Source organism: Prionailurus viverrinus, chromosome D1, assembly GCF_022837055.1.
Source record: "Prionailurus viverrinus isolate Anna chromosome D1, UM_Priviv_1.0, whole genome shotgun sequence".
Taxonomy (NCBI): domain Eukaryota; kingdom Metazoa; phylum Chordata; class Mammalia; order Carnivora; family Felidae; genus Prionailurus; species Prionailurus viverrinus.
This window is the reverse complement of record NC_062570.1, coordinates 9947940-9972676: the sequence shown is the minus strand read 5'-3', so window position 1 is coordinate 9972676 and position 24737 is coordinate 9947940. Positions and strand designations below refer to the sequence as shown.

Sequence of the window (24737 nt, the reverse complement as noted above, 5' to 3'; positions counted from 1 at the left end):
CATGTAAGTTGAGGATACCCTTTGAATAGCATTGTAAAGTTTTAACATCTCGAAGAGTCACTATAGAACTTCAATCTGATGTTCCCTGGGCCCTGGTGGATTGTGTCCTCTCAGAGGAGTGACGGGGCCTGGTGGCCTGGCCTCCTTACTGCCTAGGCTCTCTCACTGGTACATTTCATAGGCAAGGCGAGAGCCAGAGCTGGGAAAGCATCACTGTGCCTATGGTAGCCCAGGCTCAACCACAGCTTTACACATTCAGGACAAAGAAAGTGTCTGTTAACTTACAAGGAGAGTTGCACTAAAGAGATGTTTACTTCAATTTCCTGTAGGAAAATAGAATGAGGAAAATAGAAACTTGAGCCTGGGGCAACATTAAAAGCAATGCTTAAAGACAATCAGGTTCACTAAAGCTATTATCGTAGCACATATGCAGATATCTTCTATAACCTTGTCAAAACACTTAAACATGGTTTCTGCAATCATCTGAGGTATGGGTTCAGAAAGACTATGGAATCAGGAAGATTCAAATCAAATCCTGGGTTGTCCACTGAGTTGTGTGACGTTGGGCAAATTACTTAACCCAAGAGTCAGACGCTTAACTGACTGGGCCATCAAGGCGCTGCAGAAAATGGTTTCTTCTTCTTTTTTCTTTTTTTTAAAAATTTTTTTTTCAACGTTTATTTATTTTTTTTTGGGACAGAGAGAGACAGAGCATGAACGGGGGAGGGGCAGAGAGAGAGGGAGACACAGAATCGGAAACAGGCTCCAGGCTCTGAGCCATCAGCCCAGAGCCTGACGCGGGGCTCGAACTCCCGGACTGCGAGATCGTGACCTGGCTGAAGTCGGACGCTTAACCGACTGCGCCACCCAGGCGCCCCGTTCTTTTTTCTTTTTTAACATTTTTATTTATTTTTGAAAAACAGAAACAGAGCACGAGGAGGTGAGGGGCAGAGAGAGAGGGAGACACTTAATCCGAAGGAGGCTCTAGGCTCTGAGCCATCAGCACAGAGTCCAATGTGAGGCTTGAACCCATGAACCGTGAGATCATGACCTGAGCCAAAGCCGGACGCTCAACCGACTGAGCCACCCAGGCACCCTGAACATGGTTTCCTCTTAATAATCTTATGAGACATCCGTATTTTAGGAGAAAGTGAGGGTAGAAAGTCAACTACCTTGCGTTTACGTTGAAAAACTGTAATAGAAATGAAGTCTGACTACAGAGCCTTGCTGTTAACCACCACCTTTATGTCCCTCCCTGGCACTGTGATATGTAGCTATTTTTGAGTAAGGTAATAATTGTCAGGTTTAAGAAGTGGCAATAGAAAGGCACTTAAAAATAAAAGTCTTTTTACTTCTTCACAGGAACCTGACTAATTTGCTTCATTCACAGTCTGCAGCTTTCTGCCTAAATGCATCTAAGTGCAAAGAGGGGTGAGTGAGAACGAGGAGATACGAAAATGGCATGGCTGTGCAGGATTTGCTTACTGCCTTTTATCCAAATGGAATGGGTCAGTGTTTCATCACAGTAACCAAATTCATTCCTTCATTCAACATTTGAGTGCCTATATGTCAACTGCTGTGCAAACACTGAAGAGAGACTCCTGACAACGGAGAATAATAAAAGATCCCACATTATCGTCAGACTTTTGGAAACCATTGTGAAAACAGTAACTTGGGCATTCTTCTCTTTATGCTACCTCCAGATCCGGGGTGGCTCTGGCTGGAATGTAAACACCTGTCTAGTTTTGTGTACTCTCTACCTCTGATCTGCAGGTTAGTACCAACAATGATGGCTGCTATGTCCTTCAGTTATTTTTTTTTTAATTAAAAAATTTTTTTAAATGTTTATTTTTGAGAGAGACAGAGACAGAATGAGAGTGGGTTGGGGCAGAGAGAGAGGGAGGCACAGAATCCGAAGCAGGCTCCAGGCTCTGAGTTGTCAGTGCAGAGCCTGACACGGGGCTTGAACTCACAAGCTGTGACATCATGACCTGAGCCGAAGTCGGACGCTCAACCAACTGAGCCACCCAGGGGCCCGGCCCCTCCTTCAGACATTCTGACTCCTGTTTCTCCACCACAGAACTTAGGCCGTGGAATGCTGGATTCACATTGATATTATTTAACTTTCAACTCTAAAGTAATTTTAGATTTTCAGAAAAGATGCAACAATACAGTACAGGTCACATATTTTATAGACTGTCCCTCAGTCTGGTTTGCCTGGTGTGTTTTCTCATGACTGGGTTCGGATTATGGATTTTGGGGCAGAACTTCAAGAGGTAGAGTGCTCTTCTCAGTGCATCGGATCAGGGGATGCATGGTAGCACATCTAATTAGTGGTGGGATTATTAACCTTGATCTCTTAGGGTGCTTTCTGTTGGGTTTCCCTGTTATAAAGTTACTATTTGCCCCACTATAATTAATAAACTGAGCTTAACTGAGCCACGCAGTTGCCCCTCCTGGTAGATTTCACTGCAGCAATGACTACTGTAATGTTCTAATGGTAAGTTTTCATGTCCCTCATTTCTTCTACACTTATTAATTACAATTCTTCTTTAAGGAGGAGTTGTCCCTTCTTCCCCTTTTATTTATTCATTAAATCATTTATTATTTGTAATATTATCATTGTATTTATCATGAACATTTATTTTTTGTATGTGTGTTATAATACTCTTGTTATTTATTTTGATGCTCAAATAGTTCTCGCCTTGGCCATGAGAAACTAATTCAGGTTGGTTTCTATATCCTTTCAACACGTCCCCATCTTTTTAAAATGTCATTTTATTTCAAGTATTTCCTTATCTCTGGCACCAGAAGATGTTTCAGGCTTCTTTTGTATTTTCCCTGCCTCCACTCTGGAATCAACCACTTTTCCAAGGAGCTCTGGTTACTTTGATAGAGGAATGGTATCTAGAAAGCAAGACGTGGGTGCCTGGGTAGCTCAGTCGGATGAGCCTATGACTCTTCATATCAGCTCAGGTCACGATCTCACTGTTCGGTTTGTGGGTTCGAGCCCCACATCAGCTTCAGCACTGACAGTGCGGAGCCTGCTTGGAGTTCTCTCTCTGTCCCTTCCCTGCTTGGACACCCTCTCTCTTGCTCTTAAAATCAATCAATAAAACTTAAAAAAAGTAATAAACCAAGACTAGGACCTACATGTACTCACGGTAGCTGGGATGTCACTTGCTTCTAGTCTGTGTCAGCATAGAGAGTTAGGAAGTGTATGTATGAATGCTAAAAGCCATGTATACCCCTCATATCTATTCTTGTTCCTTTCTATATGTATATGTATTTAAAAGAAAAAAACCCAACAACTCATGAATTGACACCAATACTTCTCACTGCAATCCATGGTTCAGGCTAGTGTTATTTTGATACTACTTTTATTCATACATGATTGACCGACTCTTAGAAAATGTTGAAGATATAAAAACTTTCTTTCCTCTGCAGCAATCTGTCTTGTGTAGGGAGTAACTGAACTCTCCCTCATAACACACCTTGAATTTGTCAGATCAATCATGATTTTCAACACTTCTTGAACATAGTAGGAAAAAAAACCCCCATCTTTCTCAAAGAATCTCTTAGCTTCTTAATTTTAAGAAAGTTCAGTACGAAATCATTAGAAGTTTTACAAACAAATGACAACTAGTCCTTCAACACGGTCTAGGAGTTATCATCAAATCCAAAAAACATTTATGTCAAACGTACACTGGGTTAGGCATTACACACTTGGTATTTTTGTAACATGCTATTTCATTTAATTGTGATGACAGTTCTATGAAATGTGACTGTCCTTGCCTTACCAACAAGGAAACTGAAGCTCCAAGTGGTTAGAAGACTTGCCCAAGTACCTGTCGCTATGACTGGCTTCAAATTCAGGTTTTTTTTAACTGCAAGTATTCAAATACAGGTTTTTTTAAACTGCAAGCCAGGTGTTCTTTTAAACTAAATCACAGATGTTCCAAGAATTTTGCTAGTCAGAGAAGTTTAATCCAACTCACAATGGGAGGTAAGGCTGTCATAAACCCAGGAAAAGTCCTTTACGTTAGTAGAGATGAGAGATTTCCTAATTGATCCCTCTGCCAACAGAATTGACAACTGAGGGCTTTCTCTTCTCTATAATATTACCTGATATGTCAACAGCATCCTTAATGAGTAAATGGAATTAAGATGTTTACAAAGTAAATGTCAGAAATATATACTTACATTCATTTTAGGAATCCATACTCTTTAAGATTATCTAATGCTTACTTATTTTTGAAAGAGAGAGAGAGAGAGAGAGAGAGAGAGGGAGCATGAGAGCGCCTAAGCAGGGGAGGGGTAGTGAAAGAAGGGGACAGAGGATCCAAAGCAGGCTCCTTGCTGACAGCAGAGAGCCCAATGTGGGGCTTGAACCCATGAACTGCGAGACCATGACCTGAGCTGAAGTTGGTGCTCAACCGACTGAGCCACCCAGGCACCCCAGGAACCCATGTTCTTTTTAAGAATGCACAATGTGTTGAAGAGACCTCTTGCCCTTTCATGTGAGATGATATGTGCCCAGATCCCAGATCCATGTTCTCCAGGGGTTTTACTCTTAACAATGGTTTTGATATTTCCCAGTATACCCATATTCTCTCACCTGGTTTCTGTGAGGCCTGAAATGTCTACAGAAGAGAGGTTTTGGAGTAGACTGTTTAACCACAGAACAGACGCAATTACTGTTGACGGACTCTCATGGAAATGAACTTGGCCTCAAAAGTGGAGTGCTCTAACAACCTCTTATCTAAGTAACCAGTAACAGACCATGGATATATTTGAAAACTGTACTAGAACTGCTATGATTGTCTGCTTTATACTTTCAAAGTGATTGACCTGTTATCTTACTGACAACAAATGCCAATTATTATTACTGTCCTCACTGAATTAAATAAGTTATCTGTGCCCAAATATCATTATCAGAGGGCCAGTGTTTTAGGAATAACAAGGCCTTGCACAGAATAAATAAGCTGATCCTGATAATTGCCGTCTGACGGGAAGCAAGCACAAGAGAATTCTGTTGATTGCTGCCATGAAACAGATCGAACATCAGCAGGCATACGAGCCACCTGGACAACCTGCTGAGGGGCAGGTGCTGATTCAGCAGGTCTAGGGCTGGGCTTGATATTCTGCATTTCCAACAAGCTCCAAAGTGATGCTCATGCTGCTGGTCCCCAGACCACTCTTCAAGGAGCCAGGAAACAGAATAAAATGAGGGTTGTGAAATAGATACAGAAAATGTTAAACAGCCCGTCACTGTTTATTGTTGCAAAATGATTATAATTATTGAATACTTCCAGGATTTTTATGTAAATGACACCAAGACTAAACAGAAGTCATTAGGTAAATTAATTTTTTTCTGAAAAGGGAAAAAACAAAACATTTAAAACCAGTCTTCAAGCTAAGAAAAAGTAAATGAATTCTAGGAATCAACACAACCAAGGCAATTTTTAATCCCCAGCAGTGTGTTATAATGTCTAATTTATAATTAAAAAAATTCTCCTACAGAGTAGCAGATGGCTTTAGGGTTAATTTTATCCTTGTTTCTAAAATTACCAGTAGAATTCAGATACCCCGTCTCGCTGGAGAGATACACCTCTTTTGTAATTATGACGATAGGAGCAAAGAAGACAATTATGAGGAAATGAAAGCTGACAAATGAAAGGTGGGACGGGGGTAGGGACGAAGCTGACACATTGGGTAAACGGAGTACTGACAGGATACTGACATCACCGTGTGCTTTGCTGCCCCCACCCCCACCCTGCAAGAAAAGGCCAGCTGCACAGCTTACTTCCAAACATCAGTCACTCCCTTTCCACCTGACCGGAGGGCACCGAGAGAATGATCACCACAGTTGAGATGAAATGTGATCCTGCTGACCAGTGTGAGACATTTGTCCGATGAGAGGGTTCAGTGGGCTAAGAAGCAAATAGATGGTCTTCCTTAGCCCCAAATGGGGTGGAGAGCACGAAGGGAGAAAAGGAGGGGGAAAACAAAAGAAAACAAAACTCAACAAAACCCTCTGAGCTGTCTTCCACAGTCCCGGCTTAATGTGCTGCTAGTGCTAAGTGGGCTTAAAGGATAAACACGAGGTATCACCGTGTTTGCTGAGGCAAAGCTCTTTTTCACATCCTACCAGTGGCAGAATGATACCAAAAGAAGACTTTTTATAAATATTTTACTAATAAAACCTATCTCAGTCTCTCCCACCCTTTTTTGGTTTCAGGACACAAAACTGGAATTATATATACAGAAACCCTGTCTCAAGGTCTTCTAGTAAACAGGAAGATTGTTAGAAGCAATAATGAGAGGTGAAGGGCTACTCGGGGATCACGGTCTATTCAGAAGGGAAGCCTTCCTCAAGGGCTGGAGACAAGTGACTTGTGATGCACAGGTCAGATCCATCAGGCTATTACACATTACTAATAACATTTAAGATCGCTCTCAGAAAAATAATTAATTTGAATGGAGCACAGACAATTTAGAATGTAAGTGATAAACTTGTCTTATTCCTCTGTGACTTGTATTAATAAGGCTTTAAGGCCTTGGTGATTAAATAAAAACAAAAAACATGGTAGGGGCGATTATAAGGCTATGAAAATTTTCAGGACTTGTTTTCACATGGAATCAGTTATATACTGAACACAAGTAATAGCTACCTTTTAGTGAGTGTTTACATGGTGCCAGGAACTTTAATTAACAATTTATTTAATACTTAAATGGCATTAACTATGTACCAGGCACTGTTTTAAGTACTTTGCAAATATTAACTGGTAACCAGTATGAGATATGAACTTCTGTCATGCCCTCTTCAAAGATAAGGAAACTGAGGACAGAGATGTTAGGTAAGGTGTCCAAAGTCACCCATCTAGTAAGTGGCAGAACCACGGTTCAGAGCCAAGTGGTCTGGTTCTAGAGACCATACTCTTACCTGCTACCCCTCGTCTGTAACATTATCACTAATTATCGCAATATTCCTGAGAAACAGATTAATCTGTTTAATATATATGGCAACACAGCACAGTGAGGTTAAATAATCAGCCCAAGGTCACACAGCCACTAAGTGGCACAGCCCGAATTTGCACCAGTCGTGTCTGATAGCACACTCCACATTCTTTATGTGAAGCCTTGTTTGAATTGTGATATTGTCGGAAAACTTCCTCCAAGTAATTCATACATTTTTATCTTTAAGTATTTATTATAAACATTTCAGATTAGGAAAGGTGAGGAATAAAACAAAATGTCCTTCACCTACTTATTGTCAACTTCGTGCCTGAACAGTCTTTGCCAGAACAGCTAAGAGGAAAGAGCACCGCAACTATACAACAAAAGCCAATATTCCTTTGCATTCTGCCTGGTGTTTTGCAAAGGCTGGAGGTCTCATAATCGAGGCAATGAACACACACCGGTATGGATGGACCCATGGCCCATCAGTGACTGAGGTCTTTACTCGTTGGAAGAGCATATATTAGAAACTGATTTCAAAGCCGTGTTTCTGTATTTATTACAATGAAACACTGATACTTCTACGCATTTTATCTCTTATGAACAGCGACAAAAATTATAACTTACACTAGTTTTGATTTGCACTTTCTCAGTTTCAACAAAGAAGATAGCTAAAACAGTTCAATTATTCAACCCATTTAGCAATTAAAGAGATTTTCATAAGAAGAATAAACCAAGTACAATTTGCGGGAATAATTTTGCATTTTTCCATGGAGTCCCATCTTTCCTACATGCGTCGCAATTCTTTAAAATTCAAGAAGAATCCTCAGAGATCACAAGATGATGTTTTTAAAGGAAAGCAGGAGTATAAAAAAGTTATAAAATCTATGGATAAAAATAAACATCCTGGAGAAATTCTTTAAGGGCACTGAAACACAACTAAATTTTGATGGCATGTAAAATTCTCCATGATCTGAGTCGGCCTACCTGTCCACACTCTTTCCCCATCGTGTGTCATCAACACTTTGATTCCACTAGTTCTGTCTACACCTTCCCTACACAGTTCGAATTCCTTGACCTGCCTGCCTTTGCACATGCTGATCTACCTGCTTGGAGCTGTCATCCCTACCTTACCCCTTGCTTCTCTCTCCCCCTGTCCCTCCACAAAGGTCTTCTTCTTAATCAAGTCTTAGCTAATAATTTCCCTGGTTCTTCAGGCAGAGTTAGCCTTTCCTCTAGCCTCGGGGCCTGTATAACAATTATCTTCTTGTGTTATATTTAGATAAGCCTTGGTTCTCGGTTAACTCCTTGGGGTGAGAGCAGAGTTAAACTTCCCTGCATTGTCATTGTTGTATTCTTGAAATACCTGAATCTCCAGGATTCAAGCACAGTAGAGGCTTAATAAAGATTTGCTAAAATTTCGGGTAAATGGTGGTAAGAATGACAGAAAAAAATGTGGACAAGATGACATTTGAGTGTCTAGATGTACCGTGTGTGCATGCAAGCATGCATGTGTCCCCATTTGCGAGGTATGGAATCAATGACACTAAATGCATAAATTCTGAATGATTAAACCCTAAATTCAGAGAGAACCCCTTGAGGAAAAACTGACCAATAATGCTTGGAAACTATAACAAGATACAGGGGAGGAAGCACAGATTCGGAGGTCAAAGAGACCAAGCTGTGAATACCACATAATGAATGACATTAGAAATACTGAGTTTACCTACCTATATTATAGGCTAGAATTAAAGGAGACATATTATAGCCCGGCAAAACTTGGTTACGACCTTAAAGGAGTGCTCTGTATATTTTGTTTGCAAGTTTCTTTGGTGTTCTACTTTGACATTTTCTTTTGAGATGTTAGTGACAGAGCACTCTGTAATTTCTATAGCATATGACTCACAAGACTAACCTTTCTCTGCCTAAAAAGACTCCCAGAACTCCTTGGAGGTATTTTTTGTGTGTGTGAAATTTTTCTTTTAGTGATAAAGGAATATGATGGTGAAGCAGGGGTTTCCCCTTTCTTTCTACATTGTTAAGAACTTCAAAAAACAAGAGCCTTGTTTGAAGAGGACAATTTGAGGGCAGGAGAGGCTTTCAAGAAGTAAACAAAACGTTCCCGTCAAGTGCATTATAGAAGAATGGCATGGAAGGGCCAAAAGAAGAAGGAGAAAAACAAAAACAAAAACCACAAATGGGAGATGTGAATGCACATTAAAAAAACAATGGAAACACCAATACTGTGGATTGCATTTTCAAAACAAAAAAGACAAATCAAGACAAATCTTTATATATATACAATGGGAATGTAACAAATTAACTTAAAAAAAAACAACACTGTCTTATTCAGGCAATCCCATTACAAAAAAGTCATAGCCTGCAGAATGGAAAATCCATTACCTCCCTGAACCATACGTAACACTGGCATTTAAAATTAATTATTAAAATTAACATGAAGTAAGTAAAAATTAATTATTTGCTTTCCCCCACATGCCCAAGGCAAAAACTGATGGGAAACGACATAGAAACAAACTAGTTATGTGCACAAATCAGAGGCTTTTGACTTCTATTTTATACCACAATGCCACAAACCAAGGCTGTTGTTTTCTCCCTGAGCCTAGGAGTCAAGTATCCAACCTAGGAAGTCAGCCGGTAACTTCCCGGTCAGCTCCTCTCATCCGGATGTGCCTCTGCCCTCTTTAACAATCCTGGAACAAACCTAGAACAATCCTAGAACAAACACTACCGGCAACCTTGCTGAGCTTTTGTTCCAAGCCCCTTATCTTCTTCAAAACCCTAAGTGAAATAAATCTCCCTCCCACACCTACAACCTCTAGCCCAGACCCACATTCTCTTAATTGGACCACTGCCTGAGATTACTTACGAATCTTCCTATCTTCAGTCTTACCCACACCTCCTACCCATCTTCACTCTGCTGCCAGAAAGAGACCTCCTTTCAACACGCAGATCTAATCATAGTACCCCAGTCCCACCTGCACTCCCACCCCAGCCTACCATTTTCGATAGATCAAGCTCCCTATCGGCAACAGAACAAACTCTGACACCTCTCATGGCATCCAAGACCCTGCATATTCTGCTCTTTGCCTACTGTTCCCCTGTGTCGATCCCCTGGGCCTGCAGATTTCATGTCTCACCAATATGGAGCCACAGTTCCCCACCACACCAATCTCCATCTCTCTCTCTCTCCTTTTATCTGTGGTATTTACACAGTCGGCCTGCCTATGTGCAATATCCTACTCCTGTTTATCCTCCTGGCAAGCTTCTAATTCCTCTCTCAAGCCTAAGTTCAAATAGCACCTTCTCTGTGAAGCCTCCCTGACTTCTCAGGTAGACTGCTGTTCCTTCACCTGGATTCCTACTGCATTTTGTACATATATTTCTGGGCAACATATTGTATTTTAATTATTTTTCTCTCTCCACTAGACTTCTAGCAACAGAGGATTTGTATTCCAGTACCTAGCATAGCAAAGTACTTGACACATAAATATTTACTGAACTTTTGACCAGGTGGATAAAGAAATTTGACTATAAAATAGAAAATCTTTTACAATTGTGAAAAAGGTAGGAGGAAAACTAGTAAGGCAATCTTTACCCTTAGCCTCCATGTTATAAATCAAAACGTTACTGTATTGCAGCAAGGCATTTGACCTCTATCACTGTCTTTTATCTGTCTGTGACCTCTCTGCAGCCACCAGCCTTAAGCAGGAGAGCCGGGCTCGTCACCGGCAACCTGTACTGCTTCTCTGGCCAGGCCAGCAGCCCCCTGACACACTCCCGCACTCCCTGACACACTCCCACACTCCCTGACACACTCCCACACCTGCACCTCCTCCAGCATAGCACACCAAGGGACCTGGCCACAAATCAGACCCTGGGTGTAGTGCTGCCACTCTGTACATTAATAATGAACATCTTTCTCTTACTTTTCCTTACACATAGCGCTAACGAAATAAGTAAGACACACTGTGAGAAAGCGTGATGTCACTGCTAGAAATGCTCCTGAACATCTGCCTGCATGCGCACATGCGCGCACCCCCCCCCATGTGCAGTGGCTCGAGTCTGGTCACGTTTGAGCCAGCTGCATCCCAGCTACCTGCTAGTTTGATGTTCATGTTGCTATCCAGCAGGAGATTTTCAGCCTTGAGATCACGGTGCACAATCTTCCGACCATGACAATAATCGACAGCAGACAGGATTTGCCAGAATTTGCGCCTGGCCTCAGACTCATTTAACCGGCCATGATTAGCAAGGTAGTCTGGAAAACATCAGAGATTTTAGGATTAGTCACCAAAACCAAAAACCAAACTAACAAAAATCCCCACTATCAGTACTTGGGATTTTTTCTCCTCAAAAAGCCAGCTCTTTACTTATTTTAATTCCAGTGTGATTAATATACAGTGTTTTATTAGTTTCAGGTGTACAATACAGGGATTCAAAAATTCTGTATATTACTTAGTGCTCATCCAGGTAAGTGCACTCTTAATCCCCTTCATGTATTCAAAAGCTTTTTAAATGAGTAAGAGTGTTCAAGTACCATGCTGTTTTCCAAGTTCTCTGCCTTGAGAAAAGTAATTCCAATCATATTTCACTGGAATCCATATAAACGGAGAGAGAGCCCAAGACAAGACAATATGCAAGTGACGTAATATTCATAGTATAATTCCCAATGCTGTTTTATGCCCTAAGCACTCCCTCCACTCCTTTGTTTACAAATTTATTGAATATTTTTCCTAACCACATTTAAAAAAGAAACTTCTGTAAAAAACACCCATGAATCCATTTTCTGACATCTCATCAGACAAGGGATATCTTTCTTTTAAATAATCATTTCATGGAGTTACTGTACAAGCCACCTGTAACATAAGATACAGGGATCCCTCGTAGTAGCTTAAATAATTCACACCCTGTTTTGTTCAGTGGAGCACCTGTGATCCACCCAAGACTTGTCCTCTAAATCAAATGTGATAGCCATGTTCTCTAAGCACACACACTTTGCAAGATACATTAGCTATGTTTGTGCAGTGTTATAATCTCTACCAAAGCGGTTTACCTGAGAATTAATTCTGCGTATGTTTACATTAACTCAAGAAAACTAAACATTTATAGCTAGTTCAATTTTCGCTTGAAAATCTAAGTCTTTTAAAATGATCTTTTGCAGAAGAAGGTCAGCATGAATCTTGAAAGGCTTTTCTAAGATTTAAGGTTGTTTTCCCAAGTCAGGAATCGTATGGACAAATCAACATTCAGTCACCTTCATACATTTTGTGTTCTAGGCTACGTGGTTTACTGATACTTAGATTCCATGGCTTTGGGTCATGACATTCTCAATATTTACTGTAAAACTAACATTTGTACAACATTTTACAGTTTACAAAACTTGTTCATATCACTATATGTCACTTAATGTTCCTAAAAACACTCCATGATAAGGATTATTCTAATTTTCATCTTATAGGTGAGGAAGCTGAAGATCACAGGGATTAAGTAATCTGGCTGAATTCATACAACTGGTAAGTGAATAGCTGATCTGGAAACTTTGACTTTCTTTTTTTTTTTTTAAACTGTATCAAGCTTCTTTACTAGACTCCTGATGAAATCCTCACTATCCTTTCGAAACCCTGCTCATATGCCACCTTGCCCTTAAACAGTTCATCACTTCAAGTAGAAATGACCTCTAGTCTGAACTCCTTACCACTGACAACACAGTCTCATACTTTAGTTACCTGCACATATACCATAAATATCTCAGCATGTGTGCATATTTGGGTGCATACACACACACACACACACACACACACACACACACACCCACAGCCTAATTCTAACACACTGTGTGTTAGAAAGTAAGATACTTTCATTTATACTTTCTGAGGTAGGAACCATATCATTCTCTTCTGTACTCCCCACACTGCTTTAATACTATGCACAAAACATCAGAGGTACAGTTTTTAAAAATACTTAGCTGATTAAAGTCTGATCATAGATGGGTGGCATCATCATTAGTGTTGTAAAAATATCGTAGTACTATACATGTTAGAGGCTTTAAATGTAAGCAGACAGACCTAAATGTGAGACGTGAAACCATAAAAATCCTAAAAGTAAGCATAAGCGGTAATTTCTCTGACATCGGCTATAGCCAACCCCCCCCCCCCCAAAAAAAAGGCAGCAGAATCAGACCTATAAATGCAGAGAACAAACTGATGGTTGTCAGAGAGGTTGGGAGTGTGGAGTTGGGCAGAATGGGTGAAGGGGAGAGGAAGATAGGCGGAATGATTAAGTCACAGGAATAAAAGGCACAGCATAATGAATACCGTCAATGATACTAAAATAGTTATGCAATGGGACAGACGGTAGCTACACTTGTGGTAAACACAGCATAATGTATAAACCTGTCAAATCACTAAGTTACACACCTGAAACTAATGTAACATGTGTGTCAACTATACCCAAATTAAAAAAAAAATGGAAACAGACATTTCGTATATGCTTCTGTACGTGCTGTGATCAGCTCATCACATCTCCCTCCTGCCGTTACAGAGCCTGCATAATAGCCGTTTGTGATTCTAAAGGGAAAAACGGTTCACTTAAGAACATGTTGAATTTTCAGTCAAAATGTCCAAACTGTCATCAGAGTGACTATGTCTAAGTAAACTGGCAAGTGGACAATGTGCTTTCTGCTCATAAGAGTAAATCAGAGCCTCATTTCTATGCTGGATGAACTGGGAAATCCGTAAGGAAGGGTTGGCCCCTTGGGCAAATACAACTGATTGAGACAAATGCAACATGTTTTCTGTGTAGGATTATCTTTTGGCTAGTTAGCGTTATCTTTCCTGAAATGCCACACCAAATGCCACTTAAACTGCATCTCTAAAGAGACAATTTTTTTCATAAATAAATGATTTATTCAGATAGACAAAATTTCTTTCTGTTGAAAATGCTGAGTCAACGTGACTTAATGGAAAAAAACGTTTGTGATTCTGGCAACACAGAGAAACCCAAGAGGTCCAATGTGAACAAAGAGAAGTGTATGGAAAAAATAACAACAACCAACTATTGATTACAAAATGAGTCCTGGGAGGGGCGCCTGGGTGGCTCAGTCGGTTGAGCGTCCAACTGGCTCAGGTCATGATCTCACAGCTCGTGAGCTCGAGCCCCACGGTGGGCTCTGTGCTGACAGCTCGGAGACTGGAGCCTGCTTCCGATTCTGTGTCTCCCCCTCTCTGCCCCTAACCCACTCGCATTCTTTCTCTGTCTCTCTCAAAAATAAACATTAAAAAAAAAAATTAAAAAAAAAAAGAGTCCTGGGAAACACAAATCTAGAGTACTGACTACTTTTAGAAGTGATCAGTTCAAATTAATACTACCATGGCCAAAGGGGAAGAAAAGCTTTGAAGCCAGGCAGGAAAGGGACAGTCTGGGGGGAGAGGGGCAGGTATAGTCTACCTGAACCTAAAACCACCATGTAAAGCCAGAATCTTCACAGGTCAATAAATCTGTAAAAATCTCAGCAAGTATTACATCATATCTAGGACCTTCCTTATTCTGTATGATTTCTGTAGTGAAAACTGAAAACTGTACCTTCTGCTGAGAAATCGGTAACAGATGTAACAGAGGTATAAACCTGTGGCTGAAATAACATTAGTTTAGGTATATACCTCATCCTCCTCAGTGAGGGGCATTGTTATCAATCCAAGCTCAAACTAATACACATGGTCCTCTAGGTAACATGTTTTACATTAAAAACTTAATACCTAATTATGGCTACAGAACAAAATTGCTTTTTTTAATTAAAAAAAATTTTTAATGTTCATTTACTTTTGAGAGAGAGAGAGTGCGAGCGAGTGAGCGAGCAGGGACGGTGAAGGGGCAGAGAGAGAGGGAGACACAGAACTCCAGGCTCTGAGCTATCAGCACAGAGCCTGGGCTTGAACTCACAAACTGTGAGATCATGACCTGAGCTGAAGTCAGATGCTTAACCAACGGAGCTACCCAGGCACCCCAGTTACACAACAAAATTTTAAGTGTAACAGCAATTCTCCACACTAATTGCCTATATGTGTATTTTTGGTGAATGGGCACAGTTTAAAAAATTATTTTTTCTATTTTACATTTGTCCTGATTAAGTGAAATTAACTTTCTACGTTGACTTTAACAATAAAACTTTTTACGGTTATATTTTGTATATCCTTTCTCCCATTTTGCTTTTATGGTAATTGATTTAAAAAAAATTTTTTTTAACGTTTATTTATTTTTGAGACAGAGAGAGACAGAGCATGAACGGGGGAGGGTCAGAGAGAGAGGGAGACACAGAATCTGAAACAGACTCCAGGCTCTGAACTGTCAGCACAGAGCCTGACGCGGGGCTTCAACTCACGAACCGCGAGATCATGACCTGAGCCGAAGTCGGACGCTTAACCGACTGAGCCACCCAGGCGCCCCGGTAATTGATTTCTATCATATTTTACAAAAATCATGGTCTGTGACAAATTGGATAATTAAAAAACTGGTCTCTCAATACTGATAATTTGAGAAATATTGGTATAGACAAGTAAATAGGCAATTGTAATACACTGTGATAAAGGCTAGCACAGGAATAAATAGAACCTAATAAATATTTTTGTAGATTTCTTTTTAAATTTTCTATTTTGTATTATGAAAATTTCAAACATATGTGAAAGTACATAGTATAATGAATCCCCCAGACTTATAAGTTATCAGCATTTTGCATGCTTGCTTCATCTTTTTTTTTTTTTTTTTTTGTCCCCATAGTAACCTAAAGCAAATCTTGGCATCATTTTGTTTCACCTTAAATACTTTTGTATGTATCTCTAAAAAATACATTTTCTTATATAACCATAATACCATCACCACACCTAACAAAATTAATAATTCCTTAATATCATCTAATTCACAGTCTGAATCTCCTCAGTTGGCTTACTGGAATCAGGATCCAAAAAAGATGTACATTCTGCATTTGCTTATTTTGTCTTTGGAATCCTTTTTTTCTGGAACAGTCTTCCTACCCCCACCCCCCATTTTCCTATGCCACTGACTTGCTAAAGAAACTAGGTCAGTCATCCTACATTCTGGATTTGTCTTTTGTTTCCTCATGACATTGCTTAACTTATTCTTCTATCTCTTGTATTTCCTATAATTTGGAATTCAAGTTCAAAGAACAGAATAGATTCAGGTTTAATTTTTTTGGAGCATGGCAAGAATATGTCATAGGTGCATCAACTTGGAGGATTACAACATCTGATTCTGCTTTTAGGAGTGCTAAGACTGATCACTGCATTCTGGGAGTGACTGCTTGATCCTTCAATTAGAGTCTCATCCCTCTTTTTCCTAATATGGTTCATAAGCTCCAGGGTACGTGAGAACCCTTAGAAGGCTTGTTAAGCCAGATCACTAGGATCTATCTCTAGAGTCTCTGATACAGTAGATGCTGGAAAGGGCCCAAGAATTTGTGTATTTTTCAGAAGTACCAGATGATGCCTAAGATACTGGAACGGGGGCTGTACTTTGAGAACCACAAAACTAATTTTAGTATTCACTGGTGTTTGAACCTGAACCAGTTACTTCATTAGGGGTTGCAAAACTGTGATTTTTCTAATTACTTCATTCCTGCCACATCTATTAGATGAAATTCCTCTGTTGTCAATTAGGGCTATTTAGTTATCCTGAACTATAAAATAGGTCAGGAAGGATGAATGCTTAATTCTTCCTCCTTAAGCACCAATTTCCAGAGTAAGGGGTTGGCACACTAGCTACCTCCAATGATAACTATTAAGATTTGTAGGTCTGTTTGTTTTTAATTTTTTCTTCTTCTATTTTATGATTCTCTTAAGTATTATAATGGTGCATGGATTCCTTTTTTTTTTTTTACTTTTATATACTCAATTTGTTTCAATTAACTACAGTATTATTCTTTTTTAAATTTTTAAAAAATGTTTATTTATTTTTTAGAGATAGAGACAGCATGAGTAGGGAAGGGGCAGAGAGAGAAGGAGACAGAGAATCCGAAGCAGGCTCCAGGCTCTGAGCTGTCCGCACAGAGCCCGACGCGGGGCTCGAACCCGCAAGCAGCGAGATCATGACCTGAGCCAAAGTCGGACGCTTAACTGACTGAGCCACCCAGGTGCCCCAAGTATTATTCTTTCCGATGCTCAATTTTTTCATCTTTGACTAGTGAGAACCCTGTTTTGTTTTGTTTTGTCAACATGACCACAGAAATGTTCATTGCCTTCGTTACTTTCTGGCATAATAAAAACATCTCATGCATAACTGGGACAGTTCCTGCCCCAAACCTGGAATCAGTCATTTTTCCAAGAAGCCTTGGTTCTTTTTACTGGGGAATAGTACCTGGGTGCTCAGGATGCTTTTTATGGCAGGGTTGGCATCATTTCTAAAACTTTTCAGGGACGGAGCTAAAAATAAACACTTTTAAATATAAAAAAAAAATGATGACTTCACTCCATTTCAAATTTACCATTATAGGAATTACTTGTCTTTGATTTTTATATGTATATTTCTTCTTTTCTTATATAAAAGATCCTATTCCTTTAAAAGAATTTTTTTTTTTTTTTTTTTTTTTTTTTTTAAGTTTTAGAGCAAGCACAAGCAGGGCTCAAGAGAGGCAGAGGGAGAGAGACAAAAAATCTTAAGCAGGATCCATGCTCAACGCAGAGTCCGACACAGGGCTCAATCCCACAACCCTGGGGTCACGATCTGAGCCAAAATCAAGAGTCAGTCGCTCAACCAACTGAGCCACCCAGGTGCCCAAAAAGATCCTGTTTAACATTAATTACTTGTTTTATCCTATATTATACATGAAATAATCTCAAAACAGCTACTAACAATAAAGTTAATGGATGAAATTTACACGTTCAAATTTCTTTGCATTTCTCTTTATCTTGAGATTATATTGTCCTAAGGATGCATAGTCCAACTACTATGTTTTAAAGTTATTTGAGGGGCGCCTGGGTGGCTCAGTCAGTTAAGCGTCCGACTTCAGCTCAGGTCACTATCTCACGGTCCGTGAGTTCGAGCCCCGTGTCGAGTTCTGGGCTGATGGCTCAGAGCCTGGAGCCTGCTTCTGATTCTGTGTCTCCCTCTCTCTCTGCCCCTCCCCCGTTCATGCTGTCTCTCTCTGTCTCAAAAACAAATAAACGTTAAAAAAAAAAATTAAAGTTATTTGAAAAGCTATCTCTTTGTGGTATATTTCTCCGTTTATTTTTGAACATGTAAAAACACTCACTTGATATTTAAAATGATACAATAAGATACAGTCCAAGAAGTCTTGCTTCCATTCTGTTCCCTTCCTCTGCCTAAAGGGAACTATTTTTATTAATTTTTGTTTACTCTTTCTGTTTCACTTGTTATGTGCAAATATTCTCCCCACTTCTTACACAAAAACATTTATCCTTTTTCTTTTGCATTTTATAGCAGTACACAAATCTTCCATATTCCTTTTACATCAATGCAGGTACTTCTAGCATTTACCAATACAGTGCTAAGAATGAAGGCTCATGAGTCAGGCTGCTTCAGTTCAAATTCTGTCTTCACATTTGCTATGTGACCTTGAGTTACTTAACTCCCCACCTCCACCTCCATTTGCTAATCCCAAAATGGGGATAACAATAATAGAATAGAACACCTCACAAGGTCATGTGAAGATTACATGAAAAAAGCAATTTAAAAAAGAAAAAACCCTCTTCATGGTGCCTGGCACACACAGGTTCAATAATGTTAGCTGCTATTATATCAGCTATGATTGCTACTATTGTTGTTATTATATTGTTATGTTATCAGGGGTTGACTAAGGCTACCTTCCTTTCCCAACTACTAGCTACCTGAAAGCCCCTTGTATTATGGTTTAAAGTCACCAGCAACTTCTCTAGGCCAAAGCCAATTACCTTTCCTCAGTTCTCATCTTTTATGACCTTTCAATTATATTTTACACTTAACTGGTTTCCAAAATAAACATTGATTTTCTGTTTATAGTTTTTCTCCATTTCTTTCGCTAACTGACTTTTCTCTTCTAACCACATATAACTACCACAGTCTAATTCTGGCCCTTTGCCTTTTTCTATACACCTTTCCTCACAGAACTAATCTAAACTACCCCCTCCTTGCAGATCACCTTTGATCTGCCTTATTCTTAGTTGGATAATGTGAGTTCCCTTTCACACTCTTCTCACTTGGTGCCAATCTCAAGGGTGCCTCTTTAGTCACTCCAGCAAAGGTATGTCTTAACATTCTGGCATGAGACCTTCTGCTCATAGATCCTAGTGAGAAACTAATAAAAATTATACTGACATAAAACATACATATACAATTCTGTATGCATTTTCAAGGGGGGGGGGTCTATAAAATCTCAAGTTTAATCAGGATTAAGAACTCTGCCTTGGGGGATTTCATTTATCAATTAGAATTTTTATAAAAATCACCTCCAGATTTGCCAAGCACATCTGACCTTTCAACAATTACTCAATTGTGTATCTACACAGATTTTCTTTGTTACTGCAGTTATTATGACTGAGCTCATCTTTCTTTTTATGAACTTCATTACCACCCTTCTAAGTCACTATAACTATCACCACCCCCCACAACAGTACCACCATCCACCAACTCCCCCCCCCCCCCCCCCCCCCGCCTCACTGACTGGCATCCCATCCCATCTCTTCCCCCAGGAACAAGGGGTAGGTTTCCCAGCATCTTATCAAGGTGAAGAAACCCAGCCAGTTGAGTTTCCTTAAATTTTGGGGATGTCTGAATCTTTTGATCACTACCTTTAAGCTTAAAATTCTTCAGTCAGAAATTAATAGGATTCCTTAAAGCTGGATCTGAGTAATAGTCCAAAAAGATTGATAAGCTATGCAATTAAATATATAATGTTATATTAGCAGGACTTAATTCGTAATTTCACTGATTTATAATCTGGAAGTAAAAGGGCTGATGACAATTTAATATTTTTGGTTTAACTAGCCTTAAAAAAACAACCCACCTCAGATAATTAAATCCTGGTCAGTGGTTTCAAACCCATAAATCTGCAAAGAATTCACATTTCTTTTTACTAACTTTGAAGAGAAAACTTGTTTTCAGGAATATGACCACTATGAACCCTGACACTCCAATAACATAATCAGAACCGGTTATTTGTTTCCTTCAAAATATTCTCAAGATTCATTATTTTCAATCCCCATATCCAAATTATCCTCATCTTTTTCTCTAACATGTCTTGCCTCTAATTAGTACAAAATGTCATTGTAAAATAAAACTCTATCTCACCAGAGATCAGGACTCTGATCTTTGTCAACTTTGGTTGTGCTTGTTCTAACCAATAACTCTTGGATAAAATGTAACTAAGAAAGGAAGACACAAAAAATAAAATAAAAACCTGAAAAAGGTTTTAACACATTAACATATGTACCACCTTACATTGTAAACACTGATAGAAAATGGACTAGGTATATGGTCTATATTGAATTAGGATGACATGGGCCATACTAATTTTAAATATTAGATTACAATATTACTTCTAATATTAAAATCACATTAAACTTTTAACCTTGAGACAACTTATGAATAGAATACGAAACTGAAGATTTTTAAACATTTTGCTTTTGTGTTTGCTTTTTTAAGTACACAATCATTTCAAATTGTGTGTTTGACAAAAATTAAAGGAAATTGTTGCTTGTGATATATACTCTGGCAATTTAGTTGTGCTCTCAGCAATTTCCCTACATTAGACTGTTTGCATCTGTTAGACTCTGAATCAGTTCTTCAAACCTAGTGGAACTACTGAAGCAAACCACAGTCTTCTGAAAAGTCAAGGGAGGTTTTAGTTACATAGTTTACAATTTTAAAGATTACTGACAATTGACTTCTGTACCTACATGTTCAACTTTTCAGCAAAAATTAAAAGCAAATATATCAAACTTTTCTAAAATCGTTTATAACCCCCACAGAGAAGCCAAATAGGTTGCAATACTGATGACAGTAATGGATATCAGACAGAGGACTTAACAAATTTTTCATACCTTTAATAAAATATATAAATAAAATAAATATCTCATTTCCTTGGACCTACAGAGATTGCAAAATATACCAGAAATAAGTTCTAGAGTCAGAGAAGCCTGATTTTGAATGCTGTTTACTTCTAACCGCTGTATGACCTTAGACAAACTATTTAAACCTTGGGCGACTCAAGAGTTCTTAGTAACAAACTTCAAGTTTTGTTCTTTGTGGAAAGCTTATACCTTTAACTGCTCCACACATGAATTCTAACTTAATGGCAAAAAACCTGTTAGAAATGTTTTCTTTCCACATCTATCCTATTGGCTTCAGTCCACACACAGCAATTTCTTTATCCTGTGGCATGAAAGTATGCTGTCTGCAGTGTCCAATAAAAGTCTAGTAGTTATAACATGAAATATGCATTAGAGAAAACTTGCATTTGCAATTTTCAAATATTTAATAGGGCAAATCAAACAAGAAGACCTGTAAAAATAAGCCTGTAGAAAGAACATGATTTTTAGTACACTTTCTGAAGTCGTGTACAGATCTTTAAAAGCATACACACACACACACACACACACACACACACACACACACACACCATTCAGTTATGAATCAGAATAAAATTAATTAGAAAAGAATAATGAGCACAGTAGGATACAACTATGTGGGCCTTCAACAATACTGATTCTCTTCAGGTCAGCATCGAAGCACAATGCTCTCTCTCCCTTCCTTAATCAAATTAAGGAAGAATGCTTATGTTTATGGTGAGTTTCAAGTGTTAACAGACATCCTTTTACTTATTCATTCAACAAGTATCTGAGTGACTTCTTTGTGTCAGCCACTATGCTCAACCTTTGCCCTCCTGAAACTTCTGTTTGGGGGGGAAGAGACAATAATAAGTAAGTAGACACATAAAAGTGATAATTCCACAGTATAATACATTGCAGGGAAATAAGGTGATCAGCTGGAAAGTATCTGGGGCAGGCCACTGTAGACAGGGTGACCTGGAGATGCCTTTATGAGAAGGTATTATTTCAACTAGGGAGAAAAGCATTCAAAGAACAGCTGGAGCACACCCATGAAGCCAAAAGGCCACCAATGAGGCTAAAGCAGAAGAGCCAGGAAGAGGGGAAGGCCAATGGTGGACTGACAAGTGGAAGTCATGCTCTGCAAGAATTTAGAAGCCCAAGGACCAAGAGTCTGTATTTTACAATACTGGGAAACCACTGAATGATTTTAAGTAGGTGAGGGACCTGATCTAATTTACATTTTAAAAGCACTGAAAAATAATCGGAAACTGTGAACTCTATGTTAATAAACTTTAAGTTCCACTGAGCGAAAATTTACACAAAAAAATTTAAGCACTGCTATGGGAATGGTCCTGATTGCTAGCTGATACGCCAGCCACATGAAAATAAAATTCAGTCCCTAATGCGAACAGGTTCACAGAACATGTAAGAAAATTAGGTTAAATACTAAAAAACATTAATCAGCCCTTCAAGACAAGAATAGAAAGATGTCATGAGGCAATACTGGTTTACAGACATAAGATGAGATACTGTCTGAAACATAAACTCTTGTTAATATAATTTCAGAATGATAGCTGGGTTTTCTTACTGATTTCAATGTATGCAGTAACATTTCATTAACTGTCCTAGAACTGTTTTTTAGGTAGTAATTTAAAAAAATTATGTCAACTGAATAGCCTAGAAAAGTGGCCAGAGTCAAATTTAATACTACCAGATGATGATGTCATATGATGGCAATCAACATTCCAGACAATTCCCTAAACAGGTATTTTCATTCCACCTATTTTTATCATCTCTACAAGACCTCAAAGTCTGTTGTGAATTATTTCTTAGTAATGAAGATGACTGGACTGATAAATGAGTCATTCTAAGCTGAACTACTGATGTTGTGTGCTATTTACTCAATTTATGGTAGTGTTATGATAATATTTATAAATGCAATCTGGTCACACTTCTAACACATTTTTTACACAGATAAATACATCCCGATAGCTACTTTGATATGTAATTATTTCTTAAGAAGGAAAGAAATACAGTTCAAAGAACATATCATCATTTACAAAACCATATAATTTTTAGGAATTAGGAATGAAATGCCAAATTTGGAGAATAACATGATGATGAAGGAAACATAACTGTTAATTTTAATATTTTGATTTCTATACATATATGCCCTCTAACGATATACTTTTAGCAAACATTTGAGAATTAAGACATTGTCATCATTCATTCATGAATCCAAGAGCAGATATATTTCTCTTTTCATTAAGTTCTTCAGAAGAATGACAGTGGAATACAATGAAGCTAGGAAGAATTGGTTAATTCAGAAAAAGGCACAGATGTAGAGGGAGGGAAGTAAAATGGGTGAAGGCGGGTGGGAGATAGAGGCTTCCAGTTGTGGAATAAGTCAAAGGAATAAAAGGTACAGCATAGAGAATATAATCAATGGGATTGTAATAGCACTGCATGGTGACAGATGGTAGCTACATTTATGGTGAGCATAATATAGTGTACAGACATGTTGAATCATTGTGGCACACCTGAAATTAGTAACATTGTAGGTCAATTGTACTCAAATACCAAAAAAACAAAAAAAGGCAAGAGGTTAAAAAAAATGGTCATAGAGAACTCAAGAATGTAGATTAAGTTATACAAAGTAAGAATAATTATGTCAATGAAACTTTTGCAATTAAGTTACAGAGCAAATCAAGTTTCCTGGGTAAGCAAGTTCCGAAAAGCCTGTTAGTTTATTAGCCAGTGGCTTGATTGACGTTTCTTGGGGTCCCTCCCATCCAGTAAGTAATAATGATACCACTTGTCATAGGGGAGAAAGAGTAACAGTCAAAGGGAAGGGTTAATTGGAAAAAATAAGACCCCAGTCGTCTGTTCAACTATACAGAGATCAAAGAGGACAGTTGATTCAGTAACTGACATTACAAGGTTGAAATGTTTCTGTAGCTTTTTGTTCCCATGCCTTTACTCCCTCCTCCCTGCAACAGGATCATCTATCCATACCCTCTGTTGTTTGACTCTGCAATGCCTCCCAGTAGCAGAGCTGAGATATATCCTTGTCCTATTGCTTTTGGTCTTGCTCATGGGGAGTATGTGTAGTTTGACTTGATCTCTTGTTGAGATCTCCCATGACAAGCTCCAGGATGAGACACATGGAACAGATCTGAACTCAACCTACAGTCTGAAACAGAGCCACCCCAGTTGACCCACAGATAATAAAATATTTGCTGGGTGCCTGGCTGGCTCAATCAGTAGAGCATGTGACTCTTGAGCCCAAGTGTGGTGTGAAGTTTACTTAAAAAAAAAAAAAAAAAAAAAAAAAAACAAACAAAAAAAACTAAAAAAACCCCCAAAAAACAAAAAAATACAAAAAAACAAAAAAAAACTTGTTGATGTAGAACACCGAACTGTGGAGTTGTCATGTAACGTTATTGCAGAATTAGAGTGATAAAGTTTCCAATATTAGAAAAGAGAGGTTTGCTCAGCTATAAAATGAAGTACACTTTCACAAAGAAATCTTTTGAATGTTTTCAACAATTTATGTGATATTTTGTGTTCTTTATTAAACATACACTTATTATTATTTTTGTACATCTGGATGACATCTTCAGGTACTAAACAGCCTTGTTATTGGCCTTGAATAACTGGGTAAGTGCTCATGTAAACTATATTGATTGTTGCCTCTATTAT

General features: G+C 38.7%; 1 protein-coding gene across 3 annotated transcripts in view; it reads right to left on the bottom strand.

Annotated features, from left to right (window-relative positions):
- Positions 1-24737, bottom strand: part of SIK2 (salt inducible kinase 2) — a 159473-nt gene that overhangs the window by 30405 nt on the left and 104331 nt on the right. For all 3 annotated transcript variants that reach the window (XM_047877793.1, XM_047877792.1, XM_047877794.1), the window contains exon 4: positions 11078-11239. In XM_047877793.1, the coding sequence (XP_047733749.1) occupies positions 11078-11239 (162 nt within the window). The remainder of the gene's footprint in view (positions 1-11077; positions 11240-24737) is intronic.